The sequence below is a fragment of the Ischnura elegans genome, chromosome 6 (genome assembly GCF_921293095.1).
Source record: "Ischnura elegans chromosome 6, ioIscEleg1.1, whole genome shotgun sequence".
In the NCBI taxonomy this organism is placed as follows: Eukaryota; Metazoa; Arthropoda; class Insecta; order Odonata; family Coenagrionidae; genus Ischnura; species Ischnura elegans.
In genome coordinates, this window is record NC_060251.1 from 11,527,083 (window position 1) to 11,548,515 (window position 21,433).

At 38.3% G+C, this 21,433-nt stretch overlaps 1 protein-coding gene across 2 annotated transcripts; it reads left to right on the forward strand.

Annotated features, from left to right (window-relative positions):
• Window positions 1-16,624: 16,624 nt before the first annotated feature.
• Window positions 16,625-19,377, forward strand: LOC124160612. 2 transcript variants are annotated; one of them, XM_046536506.1, is made up of 3 exons: window positions 16,625-16,801; window positions 17,138-17,296; window positions 17,437-19,377. In XM_046536506.1, the coding sequence occupies exons 2-3, from the start codon at window positions 17,154-17,156 to the stop codon at window positions 19,256-19,258; spliced, it is 1,965 nt and encodes a 654-aa protein (XP_046392462.1). In that variant the 5' UTR covers window positions 16,625-16,801; window positions 17,138-17,153; the 3' UTR covers window positions 19,259-19,377. The 2 variants fall into 2 exon arrangements, with proteins under 2 accessions (XP_046392462.1, XP_046392463.1); XM_046536507.1 differs by lacking the exon at window positions 16,625-16,801 and having other exon boundaries at window positions 17,206-17,296; window positions 17,426-19,377.
• Window positions 19,378-21,433: the final 2,056 nt, after the last annotated feature.

The following is a 21,433-nucleotide window of genomic DNA, read 5'->3' on the forward strand; positions in this document are numbered from 1 at the left end:
AATGATCAAGTCACAGGCAGAGTAAAATAAAATTTTAATTAAAATAATTATACACATATATAAGACAATGCCATCTTAAGATATAAAAAAGTCACAATTGTGGTTCTACAATGTTTGGCAATACGGCCGGACCCGCAAGGGATGGGCGCGCGCCCACCCCGCTTCCCACATATGTATCAGCCACTGAATCCTATAGGAGAACGAAATGGTTTTTTGTCGTAGTTGCTAGCATAAATTTTGTAAAACAGTCTTCATTCTTCTTCTCGATGAGCAAATTAATAAGCATAATTCTTATTTGCAATTCTTCTCTTTAGCAATCTAAAATATTCTTCGCTTGAGGTAATTTTTCTTGAAAAAATTTTTGGCATTAAAACCCGGGCGAAGGTAGTAAATCACGCGCATACGATGTTACTGCGTTAATTCAATTAGACGCTAATGCAAGATTGGACAATAATTTTCGAGTGATAACCACGAAAACGAGAATCGTGGAACTGTTAACCATGGTAAAGCGGGCAAAGGAAAAGCATATGAAAAGGCAATTTAAAATATTCATTGCCACCAGTCTACTTGTATTCATATGTTGGCATAAAAAGACATTAAATCTCTGTATAAACTATGCGTAGTTACTGTATAATAATTATGACAATGATACATATAAGGCATAGATTTCCATGAGCAAAAGAATTAGCAAAAAACCCTGAGACTTCATCGCAGCAATCTTATGCTCTTACCACTTCTCCATGTCACGCATTACTAGTACGAGAAAATTAAAGATAGCAATAGCTATTAATTGGTAAGGATGGGTAAAGGATGTGGGAACCACGAACAATGGAATAGCAAATGAATCTGTATTAGAAGCATGTTTTCCCTGCCACACACAAGGAGTTGAAAGGATGGTACAAATGATAACGCTGGCATCAAAATCCGTGTGCAGTACAGAACGCAGGCATGGATGGGCATTATCGTGCATAAGAGAAAGAGAAATTAAGCCGAAATTCGACAAAAAATCACAACATAATTTGTCAGAGTAATTCATGTGCTGACACAATCGTGTCCTTTGGAAGGTTGGCTGGGGGGGGACTCGGGTGGAACTCTATGGTAGCCACTTTCTTGTGGTGAGTTCTGGGTATTTTCTTCACGACACTAATAGAGAGCTTACTTAGTTAAATGCTTTGTGTTCAGGTTCGGTTCTTTCTCAGTCTCGGCTGAATTTCTAGTTGAAAATAACAGGTACGTCATTCGTCATTACGATTGATGTTAATTTAAAATAATTTACCTTATTATTATCTACTTTTTGTGTGATTACTTACTACCATATGATGACTAATTAACTAAAAAATTAAATTCGATAGAAATAAATGTTATTTTACCTGCGATGGAATTGGTCCCCTAAATGGAATTTTGGAAACGTAGGCAAAAATGAGTTGTGCTGTGCGGGTGGTCTATACTATAATTTTTTTGTTAATTCATAGGCATTGTTTGAAACATAGATTTTGTCAAATAAACTTTAAATTTCATATTTATAAACTATAAACCTGTATCCATTCTTTAATATTATCCATTATCCCATGTTTACATAAAGTTGGTTTCATAGCCGTTTGATTCTGAAATCAGCCTGATTTTTCGCAAAATTTTAAACTTTAGAGCTCGGGCGGCAGTGGTTAATATCATCCGATTTGAAAGAAAATTTGTGTGCGTGATCCTTATATCACTTCCCAACTTTCCCGCATAGAGCAAATTTGATCAGGAAAAAAAACTTTTTTCGGCCCACCCTATTGCATATATCTTCTGTTACGACAGCCGGTGAACGAATGCAAAGGGAAATTGAATAATATTTTATATTATCAAATTAGGCCATCACCTTTTCTGTTACATTATTACTCGTTGAAATTCATTTACAAGACACGACTAAATAAAAAAATAATCTAAGCTTTATTTATATTTTTAAGTTACCCAGAGTGTAATGTGGTAAATAATGAAAGGAAAAGAGTGACTCTTTCCCGCCGGTCTTTCATCAGTACGTACACGCCGAGGCCAGGTTTTTATACTCTAATCTTTACCTCCAGCTAGACCTCTGTGCTCCAACACCCACCTCGCGAGACGGCTTTTGGAGCATAGAGCATGGTGCTCAGTACAGATAATCTTAAAAACCAACAGCAATCGAAACCAATTTATAAATGTGCAATATGAATATGAATAACCCTTTGCCGCCAGTCTTAAACAATTGTGTTAACGCCAATGCTGAGTTTTTATGCGACCCTCACCGCTGAGCTATGGTTACCCTCTTTTGCAAATCCATGACCTTCAAAATGTGCTAGCCATTCGAAGAATTCCAACCCTTCCCAATTCCTGACTTTTATATGACTTATTATCGTTATAAAAAGTGTATAAAGCGTTTGCTGCGAGTTAAAAATGATTTGAAATATTTTATATAAAGATATACCAAACAAGAGAAGGACCTGAACAAACACGTTCACTCAGTTACGCGATGGGGACTCGATCACACCGTCTTAGGCGCCATCCTATCCCCCACCCTATTCAACATGTATGTTAATGACCTTCCCTTAATTCCCGGCAACGAGGCTTTTCTTTACGCAGACGACACCACCTTCATAGCTCAAGGTTCAAACCCGCGAACAACATCTGACTTGCTTCAAAGACAAATAGACGCATACGAAGACTGGGCAGACTCGTGGAAGCTGACGGCAAATCCTACCAAATGTATTCACATGACCTTTAGCAGGCGCCCAAAAGCGGGCACCGGAAATCCCATATATTACGGGACCAAAGAAATCAGACGGCAAGAAACATCTAAATTCTTAGGTGTAACCCTCGACAGAAAGCTGATCTGGAACCACCAAATCAACAACGCCATCGGAAAAACCAAAGCCGCTGCAGCAGCGCTTGGGCCACTGCTCCAAAAAAGGTCGAAATTATCGCTAAAAACTAAATGCCTTCTGTACAAAACCATGCTAAAACCACTCTTATCTTATGCTTCCCCAGTCTGGCTAATGGCTTCAAAAACCCACCTATCAAGACTACAAAAAACAGAAAATGTACTACTACGGAAGATCGTGGGTGCCCCATGGTACATACGGAACAAAGATCTGAGGAAAGACCTCAAAATAACTCCGCTATTAACTGAATTGAAAGCAAACCTTCCCATATTCAAAAGGTCTCTCATACGCACAGGAAACGAAAAAATAATTGATCTCTGGGAATATACCCCAGATCATCACTTTAGACATCGCACGCCTCTCTCTGCCCTAATCCCTGACCACATCCCCTCCCCATGAACAAAAATAAGTAGAAACACTGAAATATCAATGATAATATAAACAGTAGACGTGAACCCTGAAGAAACCCACTGGAGACAGCCAAAAGGCTGGGGCTAGTGACTCATAAATAAACAGAAATTCCGGCGAGGCGAGGCACACCGTCTTCAGCATCACAGTCGCACTCTCACTTCACTAGGCCGCCGCATCAGTTATCATTACGGGTTTTATAATACGTAAAATAAAAACCAACAGTCAAAACCGGAGAAGTACGCAGTAAATTAACACGAAATAATCACAAAATCCGGCATAAATCGAAACAGAGTGATCGATTTGCAAGTAACATCTCCCTCAAAGGTTATACCTTCGTCCGCAAACGAAATATTATCGGTGAGTAATCACGGAAAAATTAGAGTAGGGAAACTAAAACTTAAAAAAAATAGAAGAAAAAGTTGCGCCACAAACTAAGTCTTAAAACTATGGAAAGTGATTGTATATTTTCACACGTGGTACGTCAAGGCACGGAACTAGGACGGTGCTGATGGGTCACGTACCCCGGGCGGGAGATTTCATGGGGCGATTAAATTTGAAAAGTTTATTTTAAAAAGTTATTTTATTTTTATAATTAACTTGGATATAGTTAACTGCAAATAATTATTGATTATTAAACAATAATATTAATTATACATCATAATACCTAACGTACAATGTGTAATTTCAATTGCCGCATCTCAAAAAAATAGCTGACGGATGTATTACATTTTATTGGTGGGGAAAGTGGAGGGAGGGAACGAGGGGAGGATCACGGGAGGGGGGCAGCAAACAGATTTTTGCCCCCCCCCCCTTGAAAAAGCCACAAGTTCTGTCCTGGGTAAGTCCATACATCATTGTAATCGCTGAAGGACTGCTTGGAGTGCAGTATCTTGAGCTATGTTTTCGTATTTCTCCCTGAAAATTTTTTTAATTTTTAGGATAATATGGTGGTTTTCTATTTTTTTTGCCTAAATCTAAAGATTATTACTCCTGGAGTACGTATTTCACACTTTTAGATTTTAAAAAGACGTTATCTATTTTTCGCGATAAAATGAAAAGTGAAAATTTTCAAGCGCGCGAAAACGCGACGGCTAAGCATGAATGCTGGGAAAACCCCGGGTGACGTCTTTCTGGTTCCCGTTGCCGCAAGTGAGGTGACCTTGGGGCGAGGCTTTTAGCGCTGATACGACGCAGGATGCTAGCAGGTAGCAGAGTACCCTGCTAGCAGGTTGCGCTTGGCTTTAATAAGGATTATTAATACCTTATCAAACGAAGGAATCTTTCCGACCAAAAACAGTTTTAATGGGTGATTATTAAGAGATGCTTCCCTAAGCTCTGAGCCTCATGCATGCATTGGTAATCTCAGACGATGTAAAACTTCTATCTACACGTATAGAAACTAGGTCCCTGTGATATCACGTGGAACAGAATAGCATTGGCACCAATCTGGCCTTTTCCAAATGAGGTTAAAATTGACCGTTTCCATTGGTCTAAACTGGTATTTCTAAAACCAAATAATTTGTATATTATGAATACACTAATGGTGGGTAACGAATCGCAATCAATGCCTTTCGTTTTCTGTGATGAAGGAAACTACCCTATTTGAAATAACCTCCCTAGGGTTCCTGAAAGTTTATTTGCTTTATTTCGCAAATTTAATACGTTGATCAAATTGACTGCCGTTCTGGATTTTGAGAACGGGAGAGGCAAGCAAATAAATATTTTTATATCGCCGCTCAAAATATTTATTCAAAATATTTAAGGAAAAATTACATGTATTACATGAGCCAGGAAGTAAAATGTCAGCCTTATGCTAACTACAAACGCGACAAACTCTAAAAGGCGAGACAAAAATGGAGCATTATAGTTCGTAATTTGAATAGCAGAAACTAGAAGGTACAAAATTATAATAATTTCAAAAATTAAGGAAAAAAATTACTTTGCTAATTTTTTTATGTTGGTGTAATAAATTCAAGTTAATATTTTATATGAATAATCGGAGTAAACGAATTCCTTCATGTGCAGCCATGAGTTAACCTTAAGGTTATAGTTATTTGGAGTAGGTCTTATCGTGAAACGAAGAGGGAAGTGCTTGAGGGAAATGAAGGCTCCTAGAATTCTTCGTAGGTACTCCAAGGAAACCTACCTTAATCGGTAAAATACTATAAAAATAATCGATTCGAAACCGAAATGGGGCAACTTCGGCCATGGGGTAATGGGGAATGAAATTTCACTAAAGGACGAAGTTACACATACCTGGCTTTACTTCAGCCACTAAAAACGTGCAGGAATACCTGTAAGTTTTTTTAACTATATTTTTTCATTGGGAATTGAAAGAAACAAATGACGCCATGGCTAATTTTATTGAAACATTACGATTTTAAAAAATTGTTTTACATCGGAAATCATATTTTTGTCGTAATATTAGCAGTGACATTAATTATTTTCATAGCCAAAATTAGAAATTAAAGAATAAACATTACGAATAGGAATGCAGTTATACCGCAAATAATCAAAAAATGTCCAAAGTGTCCTTCATGTTTTTGAAAATATATCTTCCACGCCTTATCGGAATCTGCATTTGGAGTTTTCTCACTATTTGGTTTTTATTAATGGAGCACATATCCTCGACATCTGGGAAAACGAAGGAAAGATTTCTCCCTGCCTTTGTTCGGAAGAAATTCACAACATAAAATTCCGAGGCTTCCATAATATCAGCTGCATAGAATCTTTGGTTTTTATAAGCATCGTTCAAATATTGGACTAGAACAAAGTCCCCTACGCCATATGATTCCGCAAGCTCAGTTGGGATTTCAGCTTCTTTTTCAGCCAAACTAGAATTCCGAACTTCAATCGACTCATGTACTGTATCTGAGGTGCCATCATAAGCTGTTTCTAGGGTCTCCACGTCAATTTGGATGACGTCTTCAACAGTCATACTCATTCCAGGTTTTCCGCTGTTTCGCTTCCCCTTTGATTTCCTTTTTTTATCCTCCCCCATGCGGGCAGTTATGAGAATTTCGGTGGAGTCACTCCAACATTTCTCAACACTTTCGTTCCTTTGAGAACCGGGAAGTTTTTTCAGCACAGCCTCTCTGTTTACAGGAGAGATCCCTTCTGATAAGAATTCAGATTCCAAGTTTTTTTTCCATTTTTTCTCGACCAATGCTTTCAACAGCTTTTATCGGTCGGAAGAGAGCAATGTCGAGAGGTTGGGTGAGGTGTGTCGAGTTTGGTGGCAGAAGGACAAAACCAATGTTATAGCTAACACAGCCTAATTACCTCCAGTGAAAGGTGACTGGAAAGATTATCTCCGATTATGACCTTTTTTCTAGGCAATCTTCTAACGTAAGGAAGGCATAACGTTAAAAACCAATCTTCAAAAATTTCAAGGTCGAACCAACCACTATCGTTCCTGTTGTAATGGGAACCATCAATGCCGCCCTCAGTCCAGCCTGGATGTAATTGTTTTGCCATGTACAACACATAAGGTGGGAGAAGATCTCCAGATGCTGTTCCTGCCATTATGACTGAAACCCCACTTTTGAAAGTGTCGGTTATTCTCTCCGGATGTTTCGTTCCTCTCTTCACAATAACTTTGACTCCCCCAGAGTCATCCACAAAATTAGTTTCGTCATAGTTGACGATGTTATACCTTCATTCAATAAGGAAGAGCATTTTCTTCCTAATTGAATAAAATTTGAAGTTACTCTCGGCCCAGGAATTATGTGCTTTCGAGTTTGGATACGAACAGCGAAATGGCAATAGGACGCACAGAAAAAGTGATAACACCATAATTTTTCACATCCCGTTTTCGGAGTGTGAAATTAGAATGATTTTAAGTGCCAATGCTTTATTAAAGTTAGAAGAAGAGAAAATTGGTGACCAGCAGTATCTGGTTTACCAGTGAGTAGCCGATTCTTGCCATTTGTCATTTCATTCGCAGCAATAAATTGCATGAGTTTATACTTTGCATGGAGGAATAGGTGACGGGCCGCTGGCGGCCCGGAGTGGGCGAACGCGGCAACACTGCTCCGCTCGACGTAAAATTAAATCAGAAAAATTATGGTGCCATCGCTTAGGAGTGTCACAACATCTACATATATCAGGAAATTAATGTTGATATGACAATAGTGATACAAAAATTAACCAACTTCTAAACAAAGAACGCAAGGGCGCCCGATTTTCCCCACGTGAATCTCCTTCATTCTGTCCTGAAGTGTTGTTCTAGGAACAGCATACTTTTCGGAGGCCTGGCGGATTGAAATTTTGCCTTTCCGAATCTCTTCCAGAGCATTTTTTAGGTAAATGGGGTTATAATTGCAATAGACGAGACCGCCGACTTTCTTCTTGGGTGCTCTCTGCATGGCCGAAGTGACCCTGAAAATTCATGCCCATGAACATGAATACTACTCCACCAAACACTAATTGGAATTTAAATGTATTTTATTGTAAAATATGTTAAGAGATACTTACCCAATGTCACGGTTAAAGCGAGACTAACTTTCAAAATATAGATATAGCTGGACAGATGTTTGTCTTCACACCTTCACGCTGCGTTATTCACTACTGCCTAGGAATGAGCTGTCACTGTACTAAAGGTTTCGCGCGAATAGACACGAGGGGGCAGTAATAACGTCAGTGACATCTATCGATACACACAGCATTAATTCAAAAGGTTGAAACGTCACCTGACTATGTGGTAGCATTAAAATTCAGGTTAGGCAACCTGATGGCCGGAATTACCCCGGTTGGCCGGAGTTAGCCCATTTTACGGTACATCATCATATAATTAAAAAAAAAACCTTTATGGCCGTGAACTACTATTATTCGTGGGAAATTGCCAGTACGTTTTCGTTTTCAATATGGTACAATGCGACCTCCAGCAGCTCGGAAATGCTGAGTCTATTATAAATTTATAATATTCCCTTGACACTAACAGGAAAACAAAATATACAAAAATTCTAAACGAATAACCTTTTCAAAATGATAACAGGTTCTCTTTTGCCATCTCACACCTTAATTTTATTTTTTATGTATTATTTTTACAGTGGGTATAATCTAAATAATTAACAACGAATGAAAACCTAGAATTTCAAATTTAAAAAAAACTTTCGCTCAAGTAACACGAGTCTTTTTTATTACACCTTTCGTATAAGCTCAACGATGGACAAGACTACTGTTGGCGTCCGCTATGATCGGGGCCCTCGACCATTACCTACCTAACCGGACCGTCCCAGATTCCACCCCTCTGCTATTAATTCACGTGATCAATTCCAAACACTCTTTAATGATTGAATAAAAAGTATATCAATAAGAAGTAAGAATTACACCCAATGACCTTATCATTTTGTTGACACAATAAACTGTGAATTCATTGCGAAGTTAGTAATTTTCATCATTTAGTTCCAATGTATTCACAAATCATTCTACATATATACTCGGATGACATTAAGTAATTTTACTGCTGAACTAGTTATTCCACATCAATATAAAATTTCCATGATATCCATTCCAGGAAGCTACGAAAGTATAAATTTATCGCATAATTACTCAATAAATTCGACGTCCTCCTTCAGAAGTTTTCAGCGAAAATTAAGACTCTAAAGGGACAAACGTTAGTAGCATTTATGTAGAATGACCCATATTAATAAGGCGGAGTAGATTTATGATGATTTATGGTAAGGGGCAGGGATAGCCAGAGAATTGCCCGCCGTAAGTGCAATCACATGTGTCCATTGTTGGCGCTGCCATGGTTATTCTAGCTCTTCACAAGAGACGCATAATACCACGAAGCAGAGTGAATAATTACAACGTTTCAGAAGATTTTAACTTCCATTTTGTTTAAATATGGGTAACTTATTTGGTAAGTGGAACTTTTGAGCTTGATTTAAATCCTTCTACGATGGCATATCATTTATTGCTCATGGTTAATTTTAAGAGTTCGATCGAAATATACTCGGACTATGAAACAGAAATTTATACGGAATTAGATGACCTATAAGTTCTCAAACAGGTCATCGGTAATAATATTTTAATTTTTTAAGGGACTACGAGGAACGTTTTTACCGAGTAACTAGCTGCGACATTTTGGTGCTAATTTTAAAAATTAAGGAAATATAAATCGGAGCATAGAATTTTTTCTGAAGGTAACAGGAAGAAAATTAAAGTTAATTTGAGAAGAATATAAGGAAATCATTCAGTGTTCAACGAGCGATGCGATAAACTGAAAATGTTGCTCGTTTGATGAATAAAAATCAGTGATGTGAAAAAAGAATCGGTGAATATTTTGCCGCTCATTTTTTCGTGTATGAGGCGATTTTTTTAAAAAAGAATGTAGCATATAAGCAGTGGTTGAACATCTTTAAAAATTTCACTTTCCCTCGTGAGCTATGTAAATCAAGGGAATATAAATAAAATAAACACATCATCAGCCGTAAGATTAGTTTGACACAGGTTTGTATTCAATCTTACCATCGGCTGATATTTTAACACATTCTTAATTCTTCCGTTATTCCCTTCCTACAGCCCTCACAGAGAATTCTCATTATATCATTGGTTTTCGTGAAGTCTCGCCTTCTACGCGATTTTCCAAAAGAAGTTTCTCTTCACTAATTTAAGTCTACCGGGAATAGCCACGGAGAATATTAAACGTAGCCACCCGCAATGCACATATAATGCGAATATTCCCCGAAGAAAAATTCATTCGTTTTGACCGGGATTCGAAGCCGGAACTCCCTAGTTTTGGTCGATTGCTTAGGTCAGTCAACCTACGGAGGCGTCTATTCACCCTCTGGAAATCTGCGGACTGAACGAGGCGAGATTGCTGTGGACGATTTAGCATATGATGCTTCTACAATTACAGCCAACGAATTTCCACAGCGGGATTTGAAGACTCCTTTGTAGCTAAAACTAACTGAAGCAGGGGACCAGAATGCATCTGATCTGAACACCAGTGGGGCAGCGAGTGGGGGGGGGGGTGGGGTTTTGGGGGGATAACCCCCCCCCCAGAGATGAATTTAATCCATTTGGTTAATTTGATAGATATATTTATAGAATAGAGTAAGGACTAATAAAATATCCCACAGAAAGCCATAAAACTCACCATTTTGAAGGACTTATCTTAAAATTTTTCTTGGCGAGGGCCCCCACATCTCCTGCTTATACTGGCGGGCATACTACACACACATGGTCTAATTGCACCTAAAGCCCCCCCTGCAGCTCGATTCTATAAATGTGATACCTGTGCTTCGCGTGCTTCGAACCACAGTGGAGTTCTCACGCCTCTCTCCGTGAAAGACGTTCAAGCGATCCTGCAAGCCTGTGTCGTGAGATGTTTGACGAATTGCAAACTATCACTTTAGTTTCTTATGTTGGTAGCTGTGCGGATGCGAGGAACGAATCAGAATCTCCGACACAAAGTTAATTCGGCGGCCAACTGCAACTTCAATTACCATAGAGAAACATATACAATGCCGTGGAATATTCACTCCCAAAGTAAATAATACTTCTTTACTCAATTTTGAGTGAGGTCTTTTCTTTAAAAAGTACCTATTAATGATAAGTTACGGTTGCTTAATTAGTTTATAGCTATTAACTGTATATTACCTCTTTTATATGTTGTCAAGTGCTGCATATCAAAGTCAGTTATCACGTAGCGGGCTCGTAATTGCACAATTAGCTCTAATTTCCTCATAATATGGAGCTAATGCTTACGCGGAATGAGAGCAAGTGTTATTTTATTATTTAATAATGGTTCATTCTCGTATGCGTTTGAGCTGTTCTCATCATTTCAGTACATAATTTTAAATGCGCTGTGGTGCGTATACATATGTGTCTGATTGTGCAAGCACATGCCACTATTCACGATTTATACTGATGAAAATTTTTCCGGCGTGAATACGAGTAGATTATTAACAGTTTCTGCTAGAGGGCGAGATGTTTACATGTTTTAGTATTTCTATTATGTCAACAGAAAAACGAATCATGTTGGTCGTGTTGCTGAACAGCAGCAATAATGCATGCAAGAGATGGAATAGATGATCAATGTTTATCTTAACGTACTAAAGTATGCCCCGGCAAGCCATCTAAACGTCTACGAATTAATCGTGGTGTGAACTCAGTGATCCATCGCCAATCTTGCGTCTTGAAGGGATTGATATCGCGTATCTGCCGTCGAAGTATGTGCATCTATTGCCTCTGTCGACATTGGTGCTCATGCAACAGTAGCGGAGGTATGTAAAGAGCCTCCATTCTCACTAATAAAAACAAATTGAAGGCTTGAACTTACGAAACAAATATTAATTAAATCTGTTAACATTCAATACTGCACAATACTTTTACCGTTGGTTCTACTCCAAATTATTATGAACATTAAGTGTAAGTATTTTACTTGTACATTCTAGAAGATGCACAAATATAAGATAATTGTCAAACCCTCAGCGCAAGGTTTAACTTCCCACCAACTTCAATCGCAATGAAGGCCAATCAATTTAAATAGGACGCGAATGTAAATTTAACTTTACGCATTTCTTTTATTTGTTTTCAACACATATTACTTATGGCAAGTGACAATATGAAATAGCCACCATCGTAATTAATGAATAATGTGCTATTAATTATCAATCACAGCGTAAATTCATAATGAAAAATTAGAGCGCATTGCCGCGACGAAGCTACCACGGGCCCTCTTGGGCGTGAATACTTTCACGGACGCGGCTGTGAGAGTGATGTCACTAAAAAGTTTCAGAATCACTCCAGCGTCAAAGCCGTGAATACATTGACGAAATCCGCTTAAGACGGCCGTATGACATTTACAGAATCGAGCTGCTGGCCTTGATTACTAGCAGCGCCCCTGCTGAACACACTCTCTAACAATTTTAACCCTGCACGATATGTGATCCAGACCAGTGGGGTATCCAGGAATTATGTTCGGGTAGGGGAGCATAAAAACAGAGGGGTTAATTTTGAAAAACAGAGTACATAATAATTAGAGGATTTCCATCTAGTTCTAATACCTTTCTTTTAAAAGAACTTTATTTTTGAAATAAATCTTTTGTAAATTCATGAATTTTCAATTTTTTGCTATCTTTAATTGAGGAAAGTAATTGTGTTTTTATGTTTTGGGTGTGGGGAGGCATACCCCCACAAATTCCTCCTCACTATGTGACTCATCCATTCAATTTCCTGGCATCGACAAATTTTAATACATATACATTCTTTTCTACTTTGGTCCAGGGTGTTGCATTTGCCCACAGCGGGAGGAGGAGGAGGAGAAGGTGGAGAAGGTGGAGCAAGTGGAGGTTAGAACGGAGGGGTCCTTGGGATCTTATCCCATGAGGTGGGAAAAGATCAGGGGGCCTAGGATGTGCATACCATCTATCCCCCTTCACCCTCGCATGCCGCCCATTCGTGAAGAAGGGGTTGACGAATTGGGCCGGTTGTGCGAGGGTGAAGGTGAAGACCCCGACGGTGCCAGATGGCTGAGGGCCATAGGGAGGTTGTACGAGGGAGACCAGCCAGAAATTCCTGGCTGGTTATTCTCGAGGTAATTAGTTGTTTCTATTTCTTTAGAGCATTACTTAAACCCCTCATTCTGAATATTGGCCTTTGCTCATGATCATTTTATTACACAATTACTTAAGGCAACTAATTCACTCCACATATCCACGAAAACACATGGTGTCATGTAATTGAACACTGAAGTAGCAACGGTGATGTGTCAAGTTCTTAGATAAGGGAATGTATTTTTTATATATTAATCAACAATTAAAAATATTCATTGGAGGGCAACGTGAAAGATTATCATTTTATCAATTCCCGGTGGAAATAACTGATAGGAAAGAGGTGGCTTCCTTCCACTGCCAATACTTGTATTATGCTGAATATATTCATTACAAGAGAGAGAGTCCCAAGAAAATTGAGGATATTCAACCAATTAAGAATTGCATATCCAATGTTCATGTATTATCAGCTAAATCTTTCACTCCAAATGCTTTTAGCAGCCAACTGTTATATTCAAATGGAGGGGCTCTAATATTGGCTCTAGCTAACGAGAGCTTTACAACAAAAACGACTTTGGCAAAGTCCGACCCAAGAAGAGGGAATTCATAATTGATGAAGCAAAGGTCGCAAGTTTTCAGGCCTGAGATGAGCTTAGCGAGACCTTGGTGCCACTCCTCGGCATTTTGATCCGATCTTCCTAATCATTTATGATACTCCTCACACAAGGGTGGTCCCAGGATTTCTTTCAAGGGGGGACGCACGTATACCCCGTAATTAGAGATGGGTCGAATAGCAGATTTCTCGAATTCGAATATCGAATTCGAATATTAAATCATTCCTCGAATATTCGAATACCTCGAATATTCGAATACCTCGAATTTCGAATACCTCGAATACTAAATGATGAATGCTGGAATGTTTGACTCGGTTGTCTATGCAGCAGGCAACACAAGATTTTGGGGAGTAATTTTGATTTCCTTTAAATGATTCGAACAGGAATTTAGCTGATTAATGAATATTTTAATTTTATGGAAACAATTGGGCATATCATTAATTCAACTAACATCGCTTTACCCCCACTTCTGCTGCCAAGTGCTAGTTGACAATCTGAGGCATTTTGCAAAATACAAGCTCTATTCCACCGGATTTTCTTCAATTATTTTCAGTCCATCTTTGGGAGTTCTCACGAGATAAGAAGATGAATTGTAATTGCTATCAGGGAGAAACCAAATATTATGAGAAAATATCCCTTTGTCTGGGACTGTAACAATAAAAATTTATAGCACCACTCATTAATTGTAACTTGATATATGCTTTCGGAAAAAAATACCGCATCAACTTCCGAGAAGCTCTGCTGCTCATATCGAGTTTCGCCAGAATGCTAACATAAGTCTCCGTCGTATTTTGACATTTATTTCTTTGCGTAAAATGCTTAAATAAACTCAGAAATACATCGTGTTTGGTCTTATTCTTTTTGAAATTACGCGCACATTACTAATATTTCAATTCAATAAAGGTGTAACATCAATTGACGAAAGTCATTCTTAGACACCTTTTGTGCTAATAGATGACTCATGCAGCGGTTAACCTCCACAGAAATGGGGAACTTCGAAGCCGGGGAGAAAAAAAGGTCAGTGGGGGAGAAAAGGGAGGGCCCGAAACACGTTTCTATTGTTCTCGTGTAACTTGGTATTTTTTCGAAGCTAAGGTCTTCGTAATATGATCCCTGCGCGAGCTGTGACCTTTTTTTATTTCGAAGAAGAGGAAAGCCTCAGAGGGGGGGGCTAGTGCTGAATGGAGAGGGATACCGGATCTTGGGAAATGCGCTAATGTAAGTTTCCCACGGTACTCACACAGCAGTTGACATCCAGAATTGGGGAACTTCGAAGCTGGTAGTCAGAAAAAGGTCAGTGGGTAAGAAAAGGGGGGAGGGCGTGAAACACGTTTTTATTGTTCTCGTAACTCGATATTTTTTTCGAAGCAGGGGTCTTCGTAATGCGATCCCTGCGCGAGCTGGGACCTTTTGTTTGATTTCGGAGAAGAGGAAAGCGTCAGAGTGGGTGAGGCGAGTGCTGAATGGAGGGGGATAGCGGATCGTGGGAAATGCCCTAAGGTTGCTATCCCACGGCACTGAGGTTCTCCTAATGGGGGGAATCGGGGATTTTCGGATTTTTTTCACCTGACCATTTTCAGTTCCCCTCGTCGAACTCTTTTCACAGCTAAAATCCACGAATTTGATGTAATTCGTCAACTTGCGTAAAACGGCGCTGCGAGCACTAAATGACTACAGTTCTCTACATTTTTCCGAGTCAACTACCAACGACGTGCGTGCGACAGTGTATGACGCGAAATTCAAAGTATTCGAGGTATTCGAGGCGGTACTTTTCGCATAACTATTCGAAACCTCGAATATCGAATACTTTATAATATTCGAGATATTCGAGTATTCGCGGATACTATTCGCACATCTCTACCCGTAATACAAAACGAACGCAATTATAATGGGACCACATTAAAAATCTTGCATTTTTTTATTTTTGCAGGGGGGCACATGCCCCCCTCCCATCCTATATCCACCAATGTCCTCATAGCAGTAATAAACACCTGAACTGTCAGCGATTTTTCAGTACTTCCAATTCCTTATGCTTTGAAATGAATTCTTTGTTTTGTTCTGCACGTTTGTAATTCTTAAGTGGAGTTTTAATGTTAAACCTAATTTTAATAGACTTCTGGAATGAAGGTCTGAGTACCCTATGTATTCACCTCTGATGAAAAATGCATATTGAGATAAATATTTTCCTCCAAAATTGTTATTAACATTTCTGAGAATTATTTTAAAATTCAATGGAATTTTTTAAATTTTCATTGAAGTGTGCATTCTTCAATATCATAAAAAATCATTTTAGAATAATATGTATTACCAATGAAATGAGTTAACTGTTAAGTCGTGCTAAGAGTGGGTTGGAGTCGAGTCTAGTGGCAGGAGTAATGGCAGGGAACGCCATTGTATTTGGTCCCAAATCGGAGGGACAAAGGAATTCTTAGGAGAGAAGTCTAAAATATTATCATGCTAATCATTCCACTGAAGCATTTTCCATTCCCAGGTACCAGTAAGGAAAGTGGTAAAATATGGAAGGGTTTCAATGAAATATCCTTTAAATTTTGCAGTTTTATTTAAGATTTTATGAATAGAATATATATATAGCATATTTATAGAATATATATAGTATAGCCGGCCTCGGGTGCGGCGGGGTAACGCTCTCGCCTGCCAAACAAGAGGTCGCGGGTTCGAGTCCCGCCTGGGTAGGTTTTCCCAGTCCAGGGCATGGTCGTTTGTGTACGTTTACTCGTTACATTTGTTGAACACCCCGGTGTAAAATGGCCAATAAGAGCTGTATCCGGTGGTTTGAGAATAAAATAAAAAAATTAAAAAAAATATTTATTAAAATATATATTGTTTTCCTTTGCATGCAATATTTGGGCATTTTTCCATTGCATGCAACATTCAGTTTAAGCAAACATTCTTATATTTCTTTAATCATTCTTTCTTATATTCATTCTTTAAGCATTCATTCTTACATATATGTGAAATTCTGGCCTTATACTCGATTGAACTATCTAAACTACTAATTGAATTGAGGGATCAAGCCGAAGTACACCGTCTCTTGGCAGTAGTGAATCATTACTACCAGAATAGAATCATGCCAAACAGCTTTCCAGAATGTATAGCACATATGTTATTGTCCTACTGCATACGTGTCCATCAATCCTACATGATATGAGTGATGATGTTTCTTTAGCTATTAGGGGAGGGTGGGGCACAGTGAAACATGGGGCAGGGTGAAACAATTCAAATTTCCCTCCTCCTGACAATTCTATGAATTAGTGCTCTCTGTGTTATATTAAGGAACTAACACCACAACAGCTGCTGCAGTCTCATGGCTTGTGCTCTTCTAGTCTCCTGTTGATGGATCAAAACCTATTTTAAGGTGAGAAAAGTAAATAATTCCAAAGAATTATTTCACACTGACAAACTTTTCCTTTTCATGGGAAATCTTAACTTATCATTGTATTTACTGTTACCATTTCTTAAGTTTTGGAGACCACCAAACATATTTCTATATCTTCATTTGTTTTCATGCAGTAAGTTTATTTATTCAAGATGGCCTGGTGGGGCACACTGAAACAAGATAAATGGGGCACAGTGAAACATGTTTCACTGTGCCCCATGTCTCATTTAGGAAGAACTATTTGACTTGAAATATGCAGTGTGGATTACTATAGTAATTATTATTGTTATTCTGATGGAATTTCATTATTTTCAGAATAAAGATTCCAAAAATGAGGAATAGAATAAGAAAGAGCCATATTGGATCCTTCACAGATGGTGAAATGCGCGCTGCAGTTCATCTTGTTCTGCATGAAAACTATTCAATCAGGAAAGCAGCCAAAGAATGTAATGTCAATTATGTAACACTCAGTCGGTATGTTTATTTGTTTTTTGCATGTGAACATCTTGTAACATTGAAAGTTTTCTGAAAATTTTTTTAAATTTCAAATAAACAGTAAACGTAAACTGACATTCAAATTTTCCAAATAATAATTTTGAAAAGATTCTTTTCAGGTATGTGAGTAAGCAAAAAAAGGCTAGTGATGAAGGGACTGGTGAACATGTTCGCATGACACCAAAATATCAATCCAGATTGATTTTTACAGCTGAACAAGAAAAGTGCTTGGCTGACTATTTGATAACATGCTCAAAACTCTGTTATGGTCAGTCGACTCGTAACACTCGAGAGCTAGCTTATGAAATGGCAGTGGTGAACTCTATACAAGTGCCAAAAAACTGGCATGATGACTCTGCTGCAGGTTTAGACTGGCTACGATTGTTCTTGAAGCGAAATCCAAATTTAAGCATTCGGCAGCCTGAAAACTGTTCTCTTTCTCGTTGCACATCATTTAATGCACACACAGTGAAAACATTTTTTGACAATCTTGGTGCAGCCTTAAGACGTTCAGAATGTTTTGGTGATGGTTCCAGAATATGGAATCTAGATGAAACTGGTACCTCAACAGTCGTAAATAAGTCTGCCAAGGTGATTGCAGAAAAGGGATCCAAAGGGGTAAATAATGTAACAGCAGGTGAAAGGGGAACTCTAGTTACTACATGCTGTTTTGTGAGTGCATCCGGAAACACCATACCCCCTGCATTTGTTTTCCCAAGGGTCAAGTTCAGTGATCATATGTTGATCAATGCCCCTCCTGGCTCTCTTGGACTGACATCGAAAAGTGGTTGGATGACAGCAGAAATATTTCCTGAAGTTATTAAGCACTTCATCAAACATACAAAAACAAGTAAAGAAGACCCTACACTGCTAATAATGGATAATCACCAAAGCCATATTAGTATACAAGTAATAGATTTGGCAAAAGAGTATGGCATAATGATTGTGACTCTTCCACCTCATTGCAGTGCCAAATTACAGCCCTTGGATGTTTCCTGTTATGCTCCATTTAAGACCTATTATGCCGCAGCAGTTGATTCCTGGAACAAAAGCAATCCAGGTAAAGCTCTTTCCATCTACCATATTGCAGGATGCGTCAATTTTGCCCATCAAAAGGCTATGACTCCAGCTACTATTATTAATGGATTCAAAAAAACTGGAATATATCCATATAATAGGCACATTTTCACCGAGGCAGATTTCTTGAGTAGTTCTGTAACAGACCAGCCTTCTCCTGAAACTGAAGAGTGTGACTTATTGAGCCAAGAATTAAGAGCAACTGCAAGTACTTCCAGTTTAAACAATGGTCAAGGTGAAGATAAAAGAACTTTTCAAAGTCCTGCTCAGTTCAAGGGCTATCCTAAAGCCGCTCCAAGGAAAAATTCAACCAGGAAAAGAGAACCAGGCAAAAGTATGATCATAACAGACACACCAGAAAAAATCCGTATGATGGAAAAGAAAAATACAGCTATAGGAAAAAAAACTTCTGAGGCAACTAAATCATGCAGAAGTTTATTTAATGCCAATGTTGCCATTGATAACTGTGAGGGGCCCCATCAAAATTCAGACACCACGTCAGAGGGAGGACTTTCAAACCCCTTGGAAGGTAATGAGGATATTTTAGAAGGTTTTGGAAATAAAGTAGGTACAGTAAAAGTTGGTGATTATGTTTTGATTGAGTTTTCATCGAAGAAAAAATTCTACTATGTAGGTAGAATAATTAAAGAAGCAAGAAAACACAATGGCGCTGAAGTTACATATTTACGAAAAAGTTCCAAAGTGCCAAATTCATTTTTTTTCCCACATATTGAAGATATAGCATCTGTCAGCATGAAAGACATTAAATTAGTTTTACCACCTCCTTCTTATCGCAAAGGAACTGCAAGAATGAAAAGGTTTATTTCATTTAAAATTTCATTTGCCAATTTAGATGTTCGTTAAGCTTCTAATTATCACTGACTAAGGTGCAGTTTGTTTCATGTTTTTTAATCCATTACTGTATTCATGCATTGTGAGTTTCATTCTAGTGAAAATATTGCCAAAGGTAAAAATAAATGGTATTATAAAATCTGAAAAAATGTGTTTCACTGTGCCCCATAAGTAAAAAAGGCCCTGTTTCACTGTGCCCCACACATGGGGCACAGTGAAACAATTGACATATCACTACAAAAATTGATGTAAATCCATTGCTTTTTTAAATAATTCCATTTTTTAAAGTAGGAATAGTGAAGAAAATGACAAGCACCATTTATATATTTTCATTGTTATTTTATTTTCAAAAGCAATGTTTTTATAGGCAAAATAATAATTTTTGTTTCACTGTGCCCCACCCTCCCCTACTCTATATTAGAAGCACACTCATGTGTGAACATTAATATTTTCATTTCAGAACCAGAACACCCGGTTCCCCTCCCTAAGGCAGTCCCTGGCACCGAGGGCAGGCCCCCACCCACCAGGACCCCTCCGAACATCAAATGCCAGAACATCCGGCACCTCCAATGCTACCTCCTCCTCTCCCAGCAGGTTTGTAGAAATCACACTCTGAAATTCTATTTTCTATTAGCTTAGATATTATAAATGAAAATATGAGGGATTTAAAATTCAAATGCACTATCAATATAAAAATAAGCAATATCTATTTCACTTTAGCTTTAGGGTTCAATGTTGTAATAGTGAGTGAAGTCGAATAGTGAATATTACTGGAGTGTTAGATACAGGGAAATGGATTTGTGGAATAGAAAGTCAGAGAATGAGGGCTCAAGGTGAGACTTTCGAGGGTACAATACACCTGGACCCAGCAATCTCGCTGATTCGCCTAATCACCCTAGGAGGGGGAGGAGAGGATGGAAAAAGGAAAGAGGCACCACTGCGATAGGACCACGACGACGCCTCTAGAGTAGGATAGAGTTGGAAGGGATGGGACGGAAAAAAACATCCTAATGCTATAGAAGCGAAAAGGGCCCAACTAAATAGAAAAACCGGGCAAAGTTATTACTGCGCCAGCAATGTTAAAGGATTATCCTATGAGGAAGAATAACTTAATGATCGAATGGCTAGATTAAGATGGAAAGTGTTAGGTACAGGTGAATAGACTTGTGTAGTGAAAAGTCAACATGGTGTATTAAATGGGAAGCTGGGTCGCTGTGAAAGGTATAGATAAAGTAAGAACCTTTATTCTGATGGTAGAAAACAAGATGCAAACCACCACCCTTGTTGTGGTTAATAGCCAGGTCAAATAAAACTAAAAAATTGTTGTTCCCATAGCTGAGCCATATGGCCTTGTTTTCCGTACCCTTTTAGTTTTTCATGAAACAGATAAGGTACATTAGTAGTGAAGAATTTACTCATATGATGCATGCAGTTATGTTCACAGATAGCATAGTCATGCATATTTTGGAGAGTATAGCTCTAGATAAGTTTCGAAAGGCTTTCTCTAAACAATGGTAAATCTTGGAGAAAATATTTTAGGAAAAAATTATCTGATAATACATGATCTTCAATTTTGGTTAGAGCTATTTTTATAGTTTAACTTGCCGTTTTTAATCAAGCAACCCTTTTTTTGACCTTTTTAGCATAGAATTAAAACAGTTTAAGGTAGAAATTTGAGATCTCCTGGGTAGGAAAAATCTGGCAGAGATGAGGGACTGCAATGCATAAGTTTTAAGGGAGGGACGGAAATGAAATTCGGGAAGTAGGATCTTGAAAATGGAGCAAAAGAAGGGAGGAGGCAGTATCATTTTGCAGGAGGGACAAATTATCCATTGCTAACATAGGAGGATTTAGGAGGGGGCAGGTGCCCCCCCAAAACACCTAAATATAGACAAATGTTTTTTATACATAGGTATATCATTACTTTCATTTTGTAATGTTCAATTATGGGCCTCAATCATTTAATTTCACATTAATAGCTTTCGTGTTAAAATAAAGAGAATATTTTTTACAGCGACTGTTGTATCTTGTTTTTTAATCTCAACTATGATAAGATCGTTTTCCAGTCAGACCAATGAGCAAGGCCCCCCCTCAACCCAGAAAAAATCCTGGGTCCACCCCTGATTAAAAATATAATCCAAGCGTATAAGGAAGTGATTCAGTCCATGAGATACCATGGATATATGT